This window comes from Eptatretus burgeri, chromosome 2 (assembly GCF_056783735.1).
Source record: "Eptatretus burgeri isolate ZD-2024b chromosome 2, Ebu_testis_v1, whole genome shotgun sequence".
Taxonomy (NCBI): Eukaryota; Metazoa; Chordata; class Myxini; order Myxiniformes; family Myxinidae; genus Eptatretus; species Eptatretus burgeri.
This window is the reverse complement of record NC_140962.1, coordinates 158,410,141-158,429,069: the sequence shown is the minus strand read 5'-3', so window position 1 is coordinate 158,429,069 and position 18,929 is coordinate 158,410,141. Positions and strand designations below refer to the sequence as shown.

The window sequence follows — 18,929 nt, the reverse complement described above, 5'->3', positions numbered from 1 at the left end:
CAATCCCTCCACAACCACAGGAATTTCCCCTTCGGTTTTTCAGATCACCACTTGATTCCCGTGAGTTAACACCCACAGTTATCTTTGAATCATCATCCATTCTGGAAACGAAATGTCACCATTTTCGAAACCCCCTCTTTTTGGACCACGTTTAAAAATGTTTGGTCTGTTTTAGTAAATCAATAACATCAGTTTATAAATCAGGGTTTATGCTGGGATCATACCAAGGAACAAGTTTGGAACATTTCCCAAAAATGTTGTTTCTTAGCAACACAAGAAGAACGGAGAACAAAGGTCATTTTGAAAAAGGAAATTCTGCAGATCCAAAGAAAACGGAAAAATTACCCCCTCCACCGTCCCCCTCCCACCCCAACAAATACTGAGACTGAAGGAGAAGAAGGAATTTCTTCACACAATGATTGAGAACCAAACCCAAGGAGCATTGACAACATTGTACTTTAAACATCTCAACCTTCTGGCCACACCAACCCGGTTTTTCTTCCATTTTGATTCGAAGGTTCCTCACCCTCAAATTACCTTCCAAAAACACCCTGACAACTCTGTCATCACTCACCCTGAAGGAATCAAGAGGGAAGATAATTTTTTTCTCTAACCTGTATAAGACAACTGAGGTTGATTTAAATGGTGTCTCCCATTTGTTTGATGGTATTTCCACCTTAACCCCAGAATAAAGGCAGAGCCGGGAGAAACCACTCTCTTGAGGAACTCCACATCACGCCAAAGAGCCTTGGCAAAGGAAAATCATCTCTGGCATTGACGGATTGCCAACAGAATTTTTTTAATCTTTCTGGGTCCTCATTGGCCCCGAACTGCTCTCGGTGTTCCAGAAGAATCTCAAAAAGAATGAACTCCCATTGAGCTGCAGGTGGGCAGTACTTACCTTGCTTCCCAAGAAAGGTGATCCTTTGCTCATTTCACAGTGGAGACTGGTGTCGTGACTGTGCACGGACTATAAGATCTTTTCCAAAGATATTGCTTCACGCTTTTCCCCCTTCCCAAAGGACATTATAAACATGGATCAAACCTATTGTGTTCCTGGTCATCGTATCCATGACAACGTTTCTGTTATTCGTGATTTGATTGATGTTTGTGACATTTCTCATGACGGTGTTCGCCTCGTTTTCCTTGACCAGGAGAAGGGTTTTGATAATGTTTCTCATGAACATTTGTCAGAAGTTTAAAAGGATTTGGCTTTGGATCTTTTATTTTGTTATGTGTATATTTATGTTATTCGTATATATTTACTCTACTCAATATTAACAATGAACTTGTGTCCTCTTTTTGTGCTGAAAGATGTGTAAGACAGGGCTGTCCACTTTCAGGTGCCTCATATGCCCTCTCCCTCGAACCCCTCTTAAACACGCTGTGTAAGTCCTGTCTGGTTTCACTCTGTCTGGTCTCTTGTGCCCCTTCATGGCATGAAACCAAATTCCATTCAATGTATATGCATTAACACTCTCTGTTATTAATTTATCCATGACTCTCTCGACAACTTTCATTCCATGGTTCAGCAAATTCCGACCCCAATAGTTGCTCTGAACTAAGACATCACCCTTCCCTTCAAAAATATCCACCATCACACTCTTCAACCAATCATCTGGGACAGATATCTCCCTCATAATTACATTTATCAATTTAGTAATTAAATTCATTCCAATATCACCAGATGCCTATGGCATCTCTGCACCAATAACAGTGCTGCTCGCCCCTTTACCATTCTTCATTTCATCGATGGCTTTCTTCACTCATTCATTTTTTTAATCTCAGGTGGTGGGCCCTGCACCGGCTCTACTGCCTCCAGAATATCCCTGTTCCAAGGAACTCTTCATTTGGCAGGTTCTAATGGTAATTCCCCCAAGCATTTCTAATCTCCCCATAAAACAAAACAAGAGAATCAAAGATAAAGAATGATTTGTATGGAACGGATACCGAAGCAACGTTGAGAGGACTTTGCGAAAGCGGAAAAAAACTTTAATTTCACTCTTTTACTCTTTCTAGATCACTTGATCTTTTTGAGACATGGTGGTGTATAAATGATGACTTTTGTAAAATATCTGATGAACGTTTGGTGCTCAATCTTTAAACTTCTAATAATTTACTTTGTGATTACTTTGGTAATTTAACCTCTTGTTGTTGATGTTTTCTTCTTGAATATAATTGTTTATAACTGGTTTCATTTTATCCTGATTTGATTGTTTAAAAGATACTTTCCTTTATACTATTGTAATAAAAGCACATAAAAGTCAAGTCTCTGTCTCTGTGTCTCTGCATCTGTGTCTCTTTCTTTATATATCTCTCTCTCTTTCTTTCTGTCTCTCGCTTGCCCCCCCACCCCCCACCTGGTGGTCGTTTATTGGTTGGGTGTGGTGTCATGTACGCTTGCTGCAGCTGCTCTGTCCAGCGGTGAGTTGTACTGTGGTGAGTGTGGTTTTCTCTTTTCTGCATCCCATCTCCCATCCCCTCTTTCCTTCTCCTCCTTCTATCCTGCTGTGTTTGATTCGTTTTTTCTCTCTCGTTGTGGTTTCTACACCCTCTGTCCTTGAGAGAGAGAAAGAGTTCGAGTGAGCCGACTTGGGTGTGACCGACCCATTGTTGATGAGGCTTCATTAACGTTTTGTTTCATTATTAATTTATTTTGTTTTGCTTAGTTTTGACCTTCTTGCCTGATCTGAGCAAAGAGGTGTAAGTTAAATCGTCGTTATGGTGAATACACGTCCTCGGTATGAGGTCTTTGATAATTCAATACGGAAACATGTGTTCGTGTGTGTTCCACCAGAAGTAATCCTCACTGAGGACGTCGTCCTTGCAGTCGGGAATATAATCGGGTTTGAACATGTTCACGCAGAGTCGCGAATAAATCAAAAAGTTGTTGTGTTTGTGTCTCATGAAAAATCTGTTCACGATGTTGTGAGTGAGGAGTTAACCACCGATAAAGGTGTTTTTATGTTAGCTTCCCCCATGGATACTCCTGCAGTTAAAATCGTTGTGTCTAATGCTCCACCATTCTTCCCGAATGACGTATTATTGTCTGCCCTGTGTCGTGATGGAACAGTTGTCTCGAGAATGCCAATGATCCATCTAAGGAGCAGTCACAAGAGGATAAAACACGTAAGGAGTTTCCATCGACAGGTGTACAGGTACTTCCCGATGGTGGCGACGACACGGGGTTGAACATTTCGTTCAAGGTAAATCTCAACGATCGCCATTATCAAATGTCTGCCTCGTTAATGTGCTTTCTCTGTGGAACCTTTGGTCATGTGAAACGTTTCACCCCTAAGGTTTGGTGTTTAAAGTGTGGTGAAAATGGCCATGTAGATGTGGATTGTAAAAAGGATATAAATACCTCAAACCACATTGAAAAGACTGAAATGAATCCCGTTGGTTTAACTGTTCCTGCTGTTCCCGCTTGCAGTGAGACGAATGATAACAATACCCCGGTGTAAAGACTTCAAGCTACCCCCCCATTCAAGTTACCTCCCGGTAATCTGAAATCGATTTCAAGTTACCCCCGGGGGTAGCCTGAACCCGATTTAAAATTACCCCCCTCCCTGATTTAGCTGAAATGATAAATTATTATACCCACAACTCATGATACGTTTATTGAATAGAACACGTCAAACATTCAAGATTGAAAGCTCGTCTCAAAGTCTGGAAACATAAAAAATGTAACAAAAATGTTAATTGTATTAAAACCACAGCTCCGTCTCAAAGAGTGATTGCTATTATTTCCCTCGTACGGACGATACAAATATACCAGCTACAGGCAGTTTGTCAGATGGAAAAATAGATATCTGGGCAAGGAGTTGTTTGGTGGTCTGAGTTTTGTGGCTTCAGATATCCCCACCTTGCACAAGTGGTCATGTGTAAGCTGTTTTCATTGCCTTTCTTATACATTGATTTTATTGCGTTGTTACAATAATTGTAAATATAGTGTGAGTTGGTTAAAAAGATATACCAGTATATCTATTTGTATCAACTATATCGAAGAAGGATATCATAAAAAAAATATGGCAAAAACTATAACTATGAGAAATACTGATTTCAATTAATAACAATATTAAAATAAAATCATTCATAATAAAATCAAAATTCATTGCAAACTCTTTAAAGGCTGTCATGTGGTCAATGGCTTTTCTCTAATTAGTTTTCAATATCAATTAAATTACTATTTTTTTGTAAATAACAAGCTCAAATGAGCTAAGATCCTCGTCCTCTTTATGATGACGTCATAAAACGAATATGACGTCATTGTGATGTATCAGGTTTGCGATAAATTATCTGTGCTAATGCCCGACTTGATTCCCGAAAAACGAAATTCAAACAGCTTGACAAGTTTCGGAGATAATGGTATCGGCGATTTCCATTAGCAGCGATATTATGACGTCAACGTTTTTTCTCGGAAGAATTTCCAAAATCGGAGATGGTTACTGCCTGCACGTGGGCTTTCTGGATATACATGGCAAGTTTCACGAAGATCCGATGAAAACTCTGGGTTGTGAAACAAAAAATGTCAAAAAATAGGAATGACGTCATAAAAATTGATCTGAAGTCATAGTATAGAGACGTATCATATGTGCGGTAATTTATCACTGCTAATGCCCTGTTCGATTCCCACAAACAGAATTCAAAAAGCTTGCCTAGTTTCGGAGATAATTTTTTCGGCGATTTCCATTAGCGGAGATATTTTGACGTCATAACTTTTTTTCCAGGAGGAATTTTTTTTAAATTGGAGATGGTTACTGTCTGCGCAGGGAATTTTTACATACATATGCCAAGTTTCAGGAAGTTTCGATGAAAAGTGAAGGCTGTGAAACAAAAAAGTCCACAAGAAGAAGATGAAGAACAACAACGTGAGTAAGACTTGGAGATCCTCCACGAGGATCTAAAAATATATAAATAAATGTTTTTAGGGTTTGACAAGTAGGTCCTGGAGTTGAGGAAAATACATCACAAAGTTTGCAGATAATTTCTGAGAATATAAATTGTTGTTTGGGTGAAATAGTTTGTCATGTAAAAGAAAATGTTAAACCCCCAAATGAACTGTTACTATCACTAAGTTCTGTGAACGATCAGACAGTGTTTAACACGTCCCTCTTCAGTGCCCCCTTCACCGATGGAAATTTGAAATATTACTCCGGGATCTCCGATTGAATCGACAGATAAGGCTCCACAAGAGTGTGAAACCAACGTTTCAACTCCCACTGAGCATCACGACCTCCATGGAAATGATGGAAACACACAAGAGAAAGTTAAATTCTGTTTTCACTTTTCATCGTCGCGAAAGGTGATTAACACTCGGTTACATCAAGTTTGGTGAAAATTGAATGTTTATATCCTCGGTCTGTGTGGAATGGATTGAAGCGAGGGGAACCTTCCATGGCCTTCCATCCGTTTCCATGACATATAACGAGGCTGTCTTAAGTTCTAGTTGATTTCTGTTTTCACTTTTGGGACCTTCTGGTGGATCTACACGTTTAATGAAGATAATTTTCGTGCAAATCCGCTCAGAAACAAACTTTTCATGAGGAAAATATATTAAATTCAAATAACCGTGACACTGGAAGGGACACCACATGCTTTCGGTTCACTGCTTCACCTCGTAACGTGTCCTCCTGAAGGACTGCTGATTCGTACCGTCTCTGAGATTAATATTAATATATTAAATTGTTTGTGGATGTGTTCTACAAGGATGTGAAAGAATTCTGGTGAAAAACAGAAGTTTTAAGATTTTGTTATTTCGGGTATTTCATCGGACGGCGAGCTGGCTGGTCACGTGACGCCGCACAGACGTGCAGACAGCGAGTGATTGATCTTGTCCGTGGTCCGAGGGTCCTATTTATTTGGGGTCCGGCTCGGTCCTGGATACACCATTAAATACACACTCACAGTGTTTATTTCACAGATTTAAACACGGGTTTGAAAATTGTTTTATGATGTTGGGAATGATTCCCAGAATATGGAGATTTTTACTTCGAGTGGCCTCAGGTGTTTATTATAAATTTAATTTGAATTCTGTTTTCACTTTCCGTCGGCGCTGAGGATGATTAACACTCAGTTACATCAAGTTTGGTATCCGAGCTGACCGTCAAACCCGCTGGGTGTATTATTTAATATGTGTGTACCTAGTCCTAGTGGGAGCACAGAACGGAGAGATTTCTTCGTGTCTGTGATTAATCACTTACAGGTGGTTGATTTAAGTCTCCGCGTTTGTATTGGAGGTTATTTTAACTGGACCTTTGAACCCGGAATGGATAGGAATACACCAGAACCTCATCCCGAATGTTGTAGTGATTTATCGCTTTTCTTTTCTCGGGTTGGTTTGTTCGATGTATGGAGGGTACTTTACCCCCATGAATCCCAGTTTACGTGGAGCCGTCTCACCAGAGGGAGGTTTTCCTTGACCAGACTTGACCGATGGTAAATAAACTCACTTTAGGAACAATGTGGTCTCTCCAGATTTCTCTCCATCTATATTCTCAGATCATCAATTAGTAACCACGGGGTTGTTTTTTCCCCTCAATCAATACGTTGAAGTGCATATTGGAAATTGAATACCAATCTTCCAGAAGATGATCCATTTACAGAAGTTTCCAAGTTTTCTGGACGAACCAAATCCTAAGAAAACCCTCTTTTTCTAAAGTGGATTTATGGTCGGACAATACAAAAACCCAGATGAGGGTGTTTTGTCAGCAGATCAGGGCAAACACTACAAATATTAAGAATATAACAATGGCTTGTTAAGAAGCTGACATTGTACACCGAGAAAATAAACTGGCCAGAAGTAATAATGCAGGAAATTATCAATTATTACAAGAAAAGAAGACTCAGTTAAGAGAGTTAATCCAAGAGAAAGCAGCTGGGTTGTAACTCAAACTGAGGGTTTAATACTTAAAGGTATTAGATACCCCAAGTAAATCTTTCTTTTGGTTAGATTCCTCCAGTAAGTCACCCAATACAATCTTTTCTGTTGATGACTCCAACGGAGTTGTTGTTAATCCCAGTGACATAAGGTTGTGTGTTAAGGATTTCTTCTCCAATCTCTTTCCAAAACAAATTGTTTGTGTTGAAATTATGAAACAATTGTCCTCTCACCTCTCCTCTCTAACTGAGCCCCAGCGTCGAGACTTGGACTCACAAATTACACTGGAGGAGTTAAGTCAATTGTTCACTGGAATGGATTCAGGAAGTGCTCCAGGAATTGATGGCGTGCCGGCTGAATTTTGTGTGGAATTTTGGGGCCTGTTCGGCCCAGAACTGATTCATGCCTTGCAATCGACTTTGTTGCATGGATAACTGCCTCAAAGCCAGAGAAGAGCAGTAATGTCCCTCCTTCCAAAGGCTGATGACTTGCGACACCTGAAGAAAGGGACACCTGTCTCTTTGCTCTGCACTGATGATGAAATCCTTGGCAAATCGACTAACAAAAGTAATCGGTGACCTGGTTCATCCTGATCAGAGTTATTGTATCCCCGACATATCTCGATATGATAACATTTTTTGCAGAAGAGACTTGATGGAGGGTAATTGTGTACAGATTGACTTTGGTTTAATTTTTCATTCACAAAAAGCTTTTCATCGAATGGACAATGGCTTTCTGTATCACGTGTTGGAAGTTTATGGATTTTTTTCAGGAGTTTTTTCAGGACTAATTTCAGGAGTTATGTTGACTTATTATATAATAATATATCCAGTATAGTTGAGGTAAACAATGAGCTTGTTTCCCCCATGCAGGTACAGAGGGGGGAAGGCAAGGCTGCCCAGTCTCTGGCTTATTATTCACCGTTGTGTTAGAACCACTTCTCGTGTTACTTAGGAAGAACCTCACTGGAGTGGTTATATCTCCTGAGTTCCCTTCAGTTATTTTATCAGGAGATGTGGATGATGTCTCGGTGGTTGTAAAGGATGACAATGACATTGCCGCTCTTGTCAGGTGTTTCGACTTGTTTTGTTCAGCTTCATCTTGAAAGTGGAACTGGAAAAACAGAAAAGCTTTATCTATGGGTTCCCTGTGTAAGAAGCAATATACCTGGATTGACACGAATCCCACCAGTACATCTTCCTCCAAAGGTAAAATGGGTGGATGAAGGTGATAAATATATTGGAGGTTTTCTGGGGTCTCCACAATATGGCCAGAAAAACTGGGATGGTGTTGCTGAACGGGTGCAAAAAAGATTGAGGAGGTGGAACAGAGCCCAGCCTCACCTTTCGAATAGAGGATGGGTCCTGGTCATTAACAATTTAATTTCCTCCTGTTTGTAGAACAGGGTCATTTGCCTGCAACCTCTGGAAGACTTGTTAAACGGAGTACAAAAGCAACTGTTGGACTTCTTCTGGGGAGGCCTCACTGGTTACGACCAACCATTATATGCCGTCCATTGGTCGAAGTTGGCCAGGGTATGGTCGACATTAGGAGCCAGATCATGGCCGTTCGGTTATGCTCTGTGAAAAAAATTGCGATCTGAAGAGCAATTACCAAACCATCTCCTGGCTTCTCACATTCTGCAGCAAGCGGAGGGCTCAGATATGGCCGTGAATGTTTTCTCCTCATGCTTCAATGTGTTCACACATCTTCTCTCTCTGATTTCTATCAGTCTATTGAATGCCAGGCAGAGCCTTTCAGTGTGCCGCCAGCAAGACACCGATGTAATGAAGATGTTCGCTCAAGAACCTTTGTTCTATCGTCTTCTCTTCCCAAGTATCCCCAGAAGTCGGGACTTCTGCCAACATTTTATATCAGCGGGCATGACAAAAGTACGGAACCTCCGGCATGTTTCACGTTCTTGGTGGAAATCTGCACAGAAAATAGCCGACCTAACAGGAACTCGCTCGAGAAGAGAGATTGGTGAAGAATTGAGAGAGGTCACACGGATAGGGTTCTGACTGGGATTAGTTTGGACCCAGGAACATGAATCATTGTTCAATGAGTGAGCTTTTCCCCAATTATGCAAACAATTTATTCCTCACAACTTACCCCCCATGAGAATGGGGTTAAACCTCTTTTTAAAAGGCAACCAGTAAATAACTTTACAAGTCTTGTGTCAAATTACTGCTCGGGGATACACCATTGAACGGAGTAACCCGGTGGAAGAGACTGATGCCTGCTGGAACCCCCTCTGAAACTGTATGGGACTCTATGAACAAGTTGTTAACTAAAAGGTCCGGTGATCTCCAGTGGAGGTTGATCCACTGGATAGTCCTTTCCAAGAGGCTAACAAGTGAATCCTCTCCTCCATCTACGTGTTGCCCATTGTGTAAATGTACAGAAGATGTTTTCCATGCCTTTATTAATTGTGTGAGATTGGGTCCCTAATTTAATTGGTTTCATTTTTTGTCACACAAAATGAATGTTGTGTTTTCTTTACTATACTTTATTTTTGGTTTTCATGCCAAACCTAATCAGGAAAATATACCTTTTAGATTTCTTATAGCAACTGGCAAACTGGGAAACTGGCAAACTGGCAATATATCTCACAAGGAGAGAAAAATTAAATGGAAAACCCATCGGGCAATGTGACATCATGTTTATCTTTACTGCTCTCGTGTCAGCGAGAATAAAACTTGAATTGTCTTTCTCCAAACATAGTAAAAATCTCGATGAGTTCACGAATACTTGATGGCAGGAAGGAATTTGTGAGGTTCGTCAGAAGCAACTCGTACTACTTTTGTAGTGTGCTGTGGGTTAATGTACAAAGTTAATGTTCTCTTCTTTCTTTATTTATTTTATTCTTTCTTCCTCCTTCTCCTCCTTTAATTCCTATTTGTTAAATTGTCATTCTGTAATTTTCTGTCGCTTCCTTTGTTTCATTGCTTTTATGCACCAATGGTTGATGTAATTATTTTTTTTTTTATATTTTGTGTTAATAAAAGGACTTAAGTCAAAAGTCTGTCTCTCTCTTTCTCTGTCTCTCTCTGTCTCGCCCCAAACTGGCAGTCTGTGAGCTGGGTGTGTCGTCATGGCGGCTGTGTGGTTTTGTTGAGCTGGGAGCTTCCTTTGCTGTTGGTTGTTCCCCACTTTCGCATCTTTGGTTTACCCCCTTTCGCATCGTTCTCACCCCCACACCCTTGTTTGTTCGGTTCGTATCGATATTATTCGTATTTCATTCCTTTTGTGATTAAACTGCTCCTCCTGTGTTATTCTTTCCTTCATCGAGTGAGGACGTGAGGACGGCGAGGGGGGGGGGGTGAGTGGTAACGGGAAAAAGCACTCGATGCATGGGTAAATTTGTCTTCCTTTCCTTCTCCTTCTCACCCAAAGTTTTTGGCAAATACGATGATTAATTGGTCCATCACGGCAAAAACGATGACGAATTGGACCGTCATGGCAAATACAATGACTAATTGGACAATCACGGCAAATACGATGACTAATTGGTCCGTCATGGCAAACACGATGACTAATTGGTCCGACACGGCAAACACGATGACTAATTGGACAATCACCGCAAATACGATGACTAATTGGTCCATCACGGCAAATACGATGACTAATTGGTCCATCACGGCAAATACGATGAAAAATTGGTCCATCACGGCAATTACAATGACTACTTGGTCTGACACGGCAAATACAATGACTAATTGGTCAATCACAGAAAATACGATGACAAATTGGTCCATCACGGCAAATACGATGACTAATTGGTCCTTCATGGCAAATACGATGACTAATTGGTCCTTCATGGCAAATACGATGACTAATTGGTCAATCACGGAAAATACGATGACAAATTGGTCCATCACGACAAATACGATGACTAATTGGACCGTAAGGGCAAAGACGATGACTAATTGGTCTGTTATGGCAAATTCGATGATTAATTGGTCCATCACGGCAAAAACGATGACGAATTGGACCGTCATGGCAAATACAATGACTAATTGGACAATCACGGCAAATACGATGACTAATTGGTCCGTCATGGCAAACACGATGACTAATTGGTCCGACACGGCAAACACGATGACTAATTGGACAATCACCGCAAATACGATGACTAATTGGTCCATCACGGCAAATACGATGACTAATTGGTCCATCACGGCAAATACGATGACTAATTGGTCGGTCAGCGAAGCGACGAGTCGGCTCTGATAGTAATAAAATAAAAGTGTGAATGAAGGAAATTAATGAATAGATTTGATTTATTTATCAAAATGACGTCATAATCAAAATAGATGGAATGAACAGAACGTTGATCGAGTTTTGTTCACCACAGGGGAGAAGAAAAGACAAACTGACGTTTTGGACATTCACCCCTCTTTTACTCTGGAGGATAGGTGAATAATCAAAACGACACATTCTACTTACTTCAGACGGTTTTTTTTCCCCCCACGGTGGTTAAATCGTTTTCCCATGGTGGTAAAATTGTTTTCCCACGGTGGTTAAATTGTTTTCTCATGTTGGTTAAATTGTTTTCCCATGTTGATTAAATTGTTTTCCCACGGTGGTTAAATTGTTTTCTCATGTTGATTAAATTGTCTTCCCACGGTGGTTAAATTGTTTTCCCACGGTGGTTAACACACCTCGATCTTCCAACATCACCCTCACCACATCCCTCTCCATAAATAATTATATGAACACAGGAAGCGTTTGATTTGTTTCCATGAAATGTTGAACTAATTACAGGAACCTCTTAATTTACACCATCGTTGTGTTATTGAAGATAGTCGTGAAGAGAGGGAAGATAATTTCCCCCAAATGAATCATGTCGCAGGTGAAGGTTCGGGGTAGTGCTGCATCAGTCCTCATTGTTATTGTTCTATATTTACGATGACAGTGGATTATTATATTTAAATTGTAATGTTTAAGATAAAAACAATGGAACATTGTGCAAACACTACCGTGTGCTATTGTATTTAATAAATAACTAAAAATAGAAAAATTAAATAAAGGGGATTTAACACTATGTACCCTGCTGCTGCTGATGTGTTGTTGTTTGTGGAATTGTTGAGGGGAAGGAGGTAGAGGAGTTATAGAGGAGGGGGATCATCTGTGTCACATGACCTTGACGAAGATAGTGATGTTGAGAGCTCCTCCAGGTACGAGTCCAGCACCTGCTGTACATCACCCTCATGCACCTCATCAAATCTGACAGTGTTGGCCATTTTGACGATGTTAAATCGTGCTTTGGACAAATCATTATTCACGTTGAAACCCTTGAAGCCGTGAACACATTGAGGGAAAACTTTCCCCCATACTCCATTCATGGAGGAACGGGTGATTTCCCTCAAAGACTCCTCAACATCACAAAGAACATCTATTATGGTAAAGACCTTCCAGAATTCCTTTACAATCATCTGATTATTATCAATGTTGTTCATCAGTTGATTATTGTCAATAATTTACTGTCAATAATAAGACAATGATAATTATCAGTTGATTTCACCAGGTTTATAAATGTTATTGGGAGATAACACACCTTGAATGTATCAATCACTCCCTGGTCCATGGGTTCAATTTGAGATGTTGTCCGTGGAAGTAACACAATCTCCATGTTTGGTCCTGGATGGATGTTGGATGAGTTGGGGCATTATCGAGGAGGATGAGAATTATAAAACTCAAATTCTCCTTCTCACAATATTCCTTCAACTCGGTAACAAGATCGGAGATAAAATATTCACAAAACATTTTACTTGTTGTGGTGGATTTACAGCCTTGCGTATTGATATGTAAAGTGGAATAAAGTAGTTCCTGGCCCGCCATTTCCCGTCCCTGTCGTGATTTGGTCGAGCTCCACTTAATCCTGTGACACACGGAATACCTGTTATCCAGCCCTTGGGATTTGAATACCGATGGACAGGCAGACATTTTTAACATATCCCTTCATATCCCTGGGATTTTCTGAATGGTAAACCATGAACGGTTTCAATGTACAATCACCTTCACCGTCTCCTCCCAACATCAGCGTGAAGCGATCTTTCTCTCCTTTAACCCCCCCAGGTGTGATGTTCTCATCACGAGAATTGTACCTACCACGTGACGTCCTCTTCCAAAACAGACCCGTCTCATCAATGTTGAACATTTGTTTTGGAGAATATCCACCTTCTTCCATCATGGAACCTTCTCGGCGGTCTCGGTGTGGGCAGCAGCATCCTCTCCGGTCATTCTGATGTTGTGGTAGTTGTAGCTCTTCCGGAAGTTCCAAAACCAACCACAACTTGCATTAAACGTCTTAACTTCACCTTCCTATCAGCTGTACGATCATCTCTTTCATCCCGTCCGAAAACATCCATTTTTACTTCAACACTGATGACCTTCCTCTGTCTTGTGTTCACACGACCAACCTCACTACACCACGGACCCTTTCCAGTGATGATCACAAAGGGTTCACTTATTACAGAGGAACAATTCACACACAAAATGGTGAACACGTGACCAAACGGACGAACCGAAGATGGAGGGTTTCAGGAACTGAGGGACAGGAAGGCGGGAAAACGAGCGGGAGGGAGGAAATCTCTGTATCCCACATCATCTCTTATAACGATCACGTGTTCATGGTGTTCAGAGTGTAAATTAAATCACAGCATCACTCACACACTCGAATCGTGTAATTACAAACACTCGTGAAGGTAAATTTAAGAGTGGTGTAAATGACAGGCCGCACTACTCCAAAAACGCGCGAACAGAGCACGAGGAAAAGGTGAGTTTACAGGAAATTAAACATGGAGTTTATTTATAAACCTGTGATGGGAATTCACTAATCCGTGTTCAGGGAAACAGAATAAGAAGAAGAACAAAAACCTCAATAACAGTTCAGGACTCACTCAAGATCCTCCAAGTTGTTGATGTTCTTCAGGTCCCTCAGGATGGGCCCAGACTTGGTGCTCAGGTCACATCGATATAACCTGTGAAGAGATAAAAACTCGAAGGAGTGAAACAAAGAAACATCAGCAGAAAGTTCTGGATAAACGAGTTCTATTCGAAGGATCTTTGTTACAGATTAAGAGATAATTAAATAACCTGAAAATGAACAGGTTGAAGGTCACGTGACCGATCACAGTACAAACCTCCTTTCCGTGAGACATCGTCCCCTGGATCGTGGAAACAACTTTGGAGAAAAGATAAATAAATAAATAAAACATCTCAATGAACAGGTTCGAATTATATTAACGGGGGAGGAAGGGAGGGAGGGGGGTGTGAAGACTCCGTTCTCCGGCCCGGCATGAAGAGAGTCAGTCGAAGAGGATTCACCAAAATGCAGCTTTATTGAAGGACCACACGCCAGCCAGCGGAGTTGGTGTTGCCAGCTCAACCAATAGTGGAGAGCTCCCAAAACCACACTGAGTTTTACATTCAAAAACTCTCCCTTTTCTACAATCTATCTCTAATTCCAATCTATTTCTTGTTATACTTTAACCCAAGTTGGTGTGACAAGAGCTCATTTTTCAGGGCCTAACAGTCGTCCCTCTCCCACGTACAAAAAGTTTTATCACTGTGGAATGGTTGCAGGACAGACAGAAATCCCTTTTAAGTTCACATTAATCTAAAGAGAAAGACAGGCCTGGCTTTGGTGTCACAGTGAGAGCCCAGCCCTCTCAGAAGTGGAATGTGGGTTGACCAGTCGGGTGCAGCCATGTGCCCATGATGGACTGCCTGGCAGCATTTACAGAAATGCTTTCCTCAGTCGTTATCACTGAAAGAACACAGCCTGCATCTTTTGAGGGCATCGGGTGGATTGACTTGTGGGACACCGTGTCACAAAAAGACAGGGAGTTAACCCAAAGCATTTACAGAGCATTGTAAAAGTGGGTTCGAATCCCTACATCGAACTCATATATCTGTATTAATTATGGATCGGATGTGACCATACCACAGCACTCCTCACAGGGGGAAATGGGGATGGACCAGGGGAAGGGGGGGAGGAAATGGGGATGGACCAGGGGGAGGAGGGGGGAAATGGGGACAGACCAGGGGGTGGAAATAGGAACGGAATGGGGAGGGTGGGGGAAATGGGGATGGAACGGGGTGGGGGGTGGAAATGGGGATGGAACGGAGAAGGGTGGGGGGAAATGGGGACGGAATAGGGAGGGGTGGGGGAAATGTGGACGGAATAGGGAGGGGTGGGGGAAATGAAGACGGAATAGGGAGGGGTGGGGTGAAATGGGGACGGAATAGGGAGGGGTGGGGGAAAATGAGGAAGGAATGGGGCAGGGTGGGGGAAATGGGGACAGAATGGGGAGGGGTGGGGGAAATGAAGACGGAATGGTGTGGCGAGGTTCGTTCTGCTGACTTGTTTTGTTTGTGTGAAGTTTGAATGTTTGTTGAAGAAGCTAATGAGATGGAAAACTGGATAAATTCACTTTCAATCATTGAGGGAGGGAGAGGGAGACACACGGAGACAGGATTGTGCAGGAATCTAAATCAGTGGTTGATCTCCTTGTTTGATCCAAGATGGTGTTTCAAGGCCCTGATTGGCTGATCAATGATGACAAGGAACCCCTCAGTGTTTACTTTCTCCCCTTGGTTACGTCACAATCGATCATCACATGTTCTCGGTCCAAACAGCGTTTTTGTTACAATAACTATTCTTCAAGAAGGGATAGTTTACATGGGGGGTTGTACCCCCAGCATTTCCCCATCCCATCCCTTGGTGTGGGACCCAGGGGTCCATTTTATAAATTCCATTCACACATTGGTGGAAATTCCTTAAATTATCATAAATACACGAAGGAGACCCGTGAAGTCGACATGACCGAGTGTCACGTTCTGGAGGTGGACACTACCAAACTATGACGTAATCTACCTGTTCGGGAACAATTACGTTTTTCGAGACTTTTTTCAATTTACCCCGAAATTAAATAATTCCACTGATAATGATACAAAACGATGATATTTCTTCCAAATGGACATAATGATGATACTCCGTGAAATAATGAAACAATACAGTAGACTACTCGTGAGTCGTCACCATCGGGACAGAGAAAAAAGTGACGACTTAGACGTGTGACGACTTACGCGTATGCGAACATTTATGATGGCTGTGGGGTGAAGGAAAAAGTCGCGCGTGGACTGGACACGTACGTGTGAGAGGGCGCAACATTCTCTAAGCTGGATATTGTACCAAAAGGAAACACAATCCTCGGGGCATCGGTGGGGGTTCATTGGTGAGTTGGAAAGTGATCAAGAACAGATGGAATTCATGAATCACTTTATCAAAAGTAAAGATAATGAACAACTGTGAGACAACTCATATACCATCGGTGATTTTATGGTGACAAATTACATGACACACAGTCATCGTGGTGATGATTACCACTCAATGCCTGTGTGTAAGTGAGTGCGGAATGTACAAAACAAGCCAATATAAAACCATGATCGGACTTCAACACGAAGCTCGATCGATCCTTTACTCCTTCGCGAAGTAATCCGTTATGTTTGACTGCCTCAAACTCTTGGGCATCAGGTCAGGTCAGGTATGGGAGCATGTGCCAGAACAGCGCGTCGCTGCGTCCACTTTCCGCCGGTACTCCAGGGGCCTCCGTCTGGCCATCCCCCAGGCAGATGCCAGGCCCATCCCCATCTCCTTGAGATGATGGTCAACCTGCTGCAACCATGAGGCACGTGGTCGGCCCACTGGCCTCCTCCACTCATGAGACTCCCTCGCTGAGAGAATCTGGTGAGCAGGATCAGCGTCAGGAAAACGAGCCACATGTCCATACAGCCGCAGCTGACGCTCACGGACTATGCATGTAACAAATCTCATCCGAGTCTCTCTCAGCAACCGCTCGTTGGACACAAAATCCGACCAGCGATAGCCAAGGATTCTCCGAAGACACCTGGTACCAAAGGAATTAAGTCTCCGTCTCAGATCCTTGGTCAAAGTCCAAGTCTCGCACCCATAGAGCAAGACTGGAAGTACCAAGGACCTGGAAGACTCGGACTTTCGTCCTCCCGCACAGGTACCGGCAGCGCCACACCCCATGATCCAGTGAATCCATGACTCCCCAGGCCCGACCCAGACGTCTATTGACCTCCGGCTCACAACCTGCGGAGACATGAATATCACTGCCAAGGTAAGTGAATCTATCCACGACCTCAACATCCTCACCACAAACAGACACAGACAGGACAGCAGCATCCAAGATGTCACCGAAAGCCTGGATCTTTGTTTTGACCCAAGAAATCCGTAATCCCAACGGCTCCGACTCCTCATTCAGCACCTCGAGGGCCCCCAAGAGGATGTCTAAAGTCTCCGCAAAGATGACTGCATCATCTGCAAAATCAAGGTCTGAGATCTTGACATTGCCAAACGATGCACCGCAACTTGATCTCTCCGACATCCTCCCAAAATCCAGTCCATACAAGTGCTGAAAAGTGTGGGGGCAAGTACACACCCCTGACGAACTCCAGTAACAACTGGAAATAAGTCAGAGATGGTACCACCACACTTCACAGCACTCTCAGTACCAGAGTAGAGTTCAGACATCAGATCGATCAGTTTTGGTGGCACCCCACGAAGACCAAGAATCCTCCAGAGGACATCCCGATTCACTGAATCGAACGCTTTACAGAGATCAACATAGGCTGCAAGCAGCCCCTGCCGAAACTCTCGTCTGCGTTCGGTGAGGACACGAAGTGCAAGGATACGGTCAATCGTTGACCTCTTTGGTGTAAAGCCTGACTGCTCTGGACGCTGGTGCTCAAGCAGATGGTGGCGAACCCTATCAAGAATTATCCGAGCAAAGACCTTGCCCGGCACTGAGAGCAGCGTCACCCCTCGGTAGTTGTTGCAGCCCTTGGATCACCCTTCCCTTTCCAGAGAGGGACAACAAGGCCCCTCTTCCAGTCAGTTGGGATGATGCCTGTGTTCCAGGCAGAGCACAAAACTGCATGCAACGACGCGAGTGCAGCATTTCCACCAGCCTTGAGAAGTTCGGCATGGATGCCACAGATCCCTGGAGCTTTGCCCGTTTCAACTGGTTCACCGCAGCCCGTGTTTCCACAAGCGATGGTGGACCACAGTTGATTCGAGGGTCAGCAACAGGGATTGTAACACCCTTGACGTCCAACTCGACAGCTGGGGGATCAGCCTGGTACAACCGCTCAAAGTAACCGGCCCAGCGGGCCTTCACTTCAGACTCCTCTGTCAAGAGCCGACCACTCTCTGCTCGAACTGTAGTGCTCCGAGGGATGGGCTTGGATGAACGAATGCGCGACCTCTGTAAGCGGGACGAGAATCACCTGTGCACAGGTGATGCTCTACCCCCTCACAGATTCCTCGCACATAGGCCTCCTTGTCCACCCTCAGTGCACGTACAGTTTTACGCCTCAGCTCCCTGAACAGCTCAGCTCTGCCATTCAGCCTGGCCCTGCGACTCTGGTCAATGGTATCCAGTGTCCCTTGAGAGACAAAATTCTTCTTGCCCTGCGGTGAACTCCAAGGCATCCACCGGCAACATCAAGGACGGTGGTCTTGAAGGTGCTCCACAACTCTTCAGGACCCCCCAAAGCACCCAGACCCCCCAAGTGTCCACTCAGCCTGTTCGCAAACTCCTCAGCTACTCTCTCATCCCTGAGCTTGGCAACATCCAGCCTAGGCTGGGATGGTACCATTCTCCAGGATTTAAGGTGCAGCTTTAGAGTTGCTACAACAAGCCTGTGGTCAGTATTGAGGAACTGAGCACTCCGGTAGACCCTGCAGTTCTGGATCATCCTCCAACGACCGTCAATGAGGACATGGTCAATCTCCTTTGCCACACCGCCAGCGTTGGAATACCAAGTCCAGCGATGAGCTTGCGGGCGCTGAAACCATGAACTGACCACCCTAAGTCCATGACTTCTTGCAAAGTCAAGGAACTTAGTGCTATTCTGGTTCATAGTTCCTGACCCATGGGGACCAACACACACCTCATAACCATCCCTATCAGTTCCAGTCGATGCATTGAAATCCCCCAAGACTAGAAGTGTA

The 18,929-nt window shown here is 43.2% G+C and overlaps 1 protein-coding gene across 26 annotated transcripts in view; it reads right to left on the bottom strand.

The window, feature by feature from the left end:
- LOC147033690 (NACHT, LRR and PYD domains-containing protein 12-like) overlaps nucleotides 1–18,929 on the bottom strand; it is a 1,146,930-nt gene that overhangs the window by 599,512 nt on the left and 528,489 nt on the right. For 19 of the 26 annotated variants that reach the window (XM_085871777.1, XM_085871800.1, XM_085871791.1 and 16 more), the window contains one exon: nucleotides 13,786–13,866. The exons of the other annotated variants lie outside the window; for them this stretch is intronic. In XM_085871777.1, coding sequence (XP_085727903.1) covers nucleotides 13,786–13,866 — 81 coding nt within the window. The remainder of the gene's footprint in view (nucleotides 1–13,785; nucleotides 13,867–18,929) is intronic. 26 annotated transcript variants of the gene reach the window in all.